The sequence below is a fragment of the Austrofundulus limnaeus genome, unplaced genomic scaffold (genome assembly GCF_001266775.1).
Source record: "Austrofundulus limnaeus strain Quisiro unplaced genomic scaffold, Austrofundulus_limnaeus-1.0 Scaffold664, whole genome shotgun sequence".
Classification (NCBI taxonomy): Eukaryota; Metazoa; Chordata; class Actinopteri; order Cyprinodontiformes; family Rivulidae; genus Austrofundulus; species Austrofundulus limnaeus.
The window spans coordinates 115812-117707 of NW_013953066.1; the positions used below are offsets into that span (position 1 = coordinate 115812).

The 1896-nt window shown below is 47.5% G+C and overlaps 1 protein-coding gene across 2 annotated transcripts in view; it reads left to right on the forward strand.

Annotated features, from left to right (window-relative positions):
- The window catches only part of dqx1 (DEAQ box RNA-dependent ATPase 1), a 12065-nt gene that overhangs the window by 2213 nt on the left and 7956 nt on the right, over nt 1-1896 (forward strand). For both annotated transcript variants that reach the window (XM_014027597.1, XM_014027598.1), the window contains exon 2: nt 843-1183. In XM_014027597.1, the coding sequence (XP_013883051.1) occupies nt 872-1183 (312 nt within the window). In that variant the 5' untranslated portion in view covers nt 843-871. The remainder of the gene's footprint in view (nt 1-842; nt 1184-1896) is intronic.

Sequence of the window (1896 nt, forward strand, 5' to 3'; positions counted from 1 at the left end):
ATGTACAGGTTTGCAACAATAGGAGAAACTGGGGATCCCATGGCGCACCCATGTTTCTGCCTATAATATTGCACCCCGTACGTGAAGTACAGTAGGTTGATTCCAGGCACAGTTTGAGGAGTTGGCACACTTGTTCTGTGGAAAGTGTGGTTCTGCTGCTGAGAGTGGTGTCTGATTTCAATCTTGCACAGACCACATCCACTGCCTTATCAACAGGAACGCMCATAAATGCAGAGACAAAACAAACAAAAACAACAACAAACAAATGAGAAAATAAATCATTAAAACTCTGGACATGAGGACAAACACTGACGGTCTCCTGTGGACCTCTGAGGGTCTCCTGTGGTTCTGGACCCGACTCGTCACCAGCAGACCTGTTTAAGTCCTGAACTCTGTAAAGCTGGACCTCCATGGACCAGACTTGTTGGTCAGAAACCTCCTAGATTCAGGATCAGACTGAGATCTGGAGACCATGGATTCACCTCCATCTGGTTCTTGGTCTTCAGACGGTTCTTGAGGTGTTTCTGGGTCGTGGTCTGGACCATCAACAGGGTCTGTAGGTTCTGTAGGTTCTACGGGTCAAAGGAATCCAGGTTTCCCAGCAGAACTTTGTCCAGAGCATCGGTCTGGTCCACCTGGACCCATGTCTTCCTCACCTGGACCTGGACCCTGCAGGTCTTAGATCAGACCTTCTTCCAGCAGTTTGTTGTTTTTATGAAACTTTATTCTGAACTTTGATCCTGTCCCTCCTGCAGAGGACAGTTGTCCCTGTGGGACAGAGACACGTTGTCCAGCTAGAGACAGGAGACATGAAGGAGCTAAAATGTGTTGTCTCTCTGCAGGTAAACTCCGCCCCCTCGCATCACCTGACATGTCCTCACCTCCATCAGAGCCTCCCAGGTCCCAGCTGAGACTGGCCCCAGCACTGGACTCCCTGTCCATCTCCTCCCTCCTGTCGGGGGGGCCGGAGGATGAAGGAGGAAGAGGAGAGGAGGAGGAGGGACTGGGGGACYTGGAGGTGAACCCGTACGATGGTCTGCCCTTCTCCTCCAGGTACTACGCCCTGCAGGAGGAGCGGCAGCAGCTTCCTGTGTGGAGCCTCAGGCACAAGCTGCTGGAGCACCTGGAGACCCACAGCATGGTCCTGCTGAGTGCCGCCAGCGGGTCGGGCAAGAGCACCCAGGTACCAGCAAGTGACAGGAAGTAAAGAGGAAATAACAGGAAGTGAAAGGAAATAACGGGAAGTAAAGAGGAAATAACGGGAAGTAAAGAGGAAACAACAGGAAGTAAAGAGGAAACAACAGGAAGTAAAGAGGAAATAAGAAGGATCAGGAAGTGAAGAGGAAATAATAGGAATTAAAGAGGAAATAACAGGAAGTAAAGAGGAAATAACAGGAAGTAAAGAGGAAATAACAGGAAGTAAAGAGGAAACAACAGGAAGTAAAGAGGAAATAACAGGAAGGAGCAGGAAGTGAAGAGGAGGAAATAATAGGAAGTGACAGGAAGGAAAGAGGAAACAACAGGAAGTAAAGAGGAAATAACAGGAAGTGACAGGAAGTAAAGAGGAAGTGACAGGAAGTAAAGAGGAAACAACAGGAAGGAACAGGAAGTGAAGAGGAGGAAATAATAGGAAGTGACAGGAAGGAAAGAGGAAACAACAGGAAGTAAAGAGGAAATAACAGGAAGTGACAGGAAGTAAAGAGGAAATAACAGGAAGTAAAGAGGAAATAATAGGAAGTGACAGGAAGGAAAGAGGAAACAACAGGAAGTAAAGAGGAAATAACAGGAAGTGACAGGAAGTAAAGAGGAAATAACAAGAAGTAAAGAGGAAACAACAGGAAGTGAAGAGGAAATAACAGGAAGTGAAGAGGAAACAACAGGAAGTGAAGAGGAAAT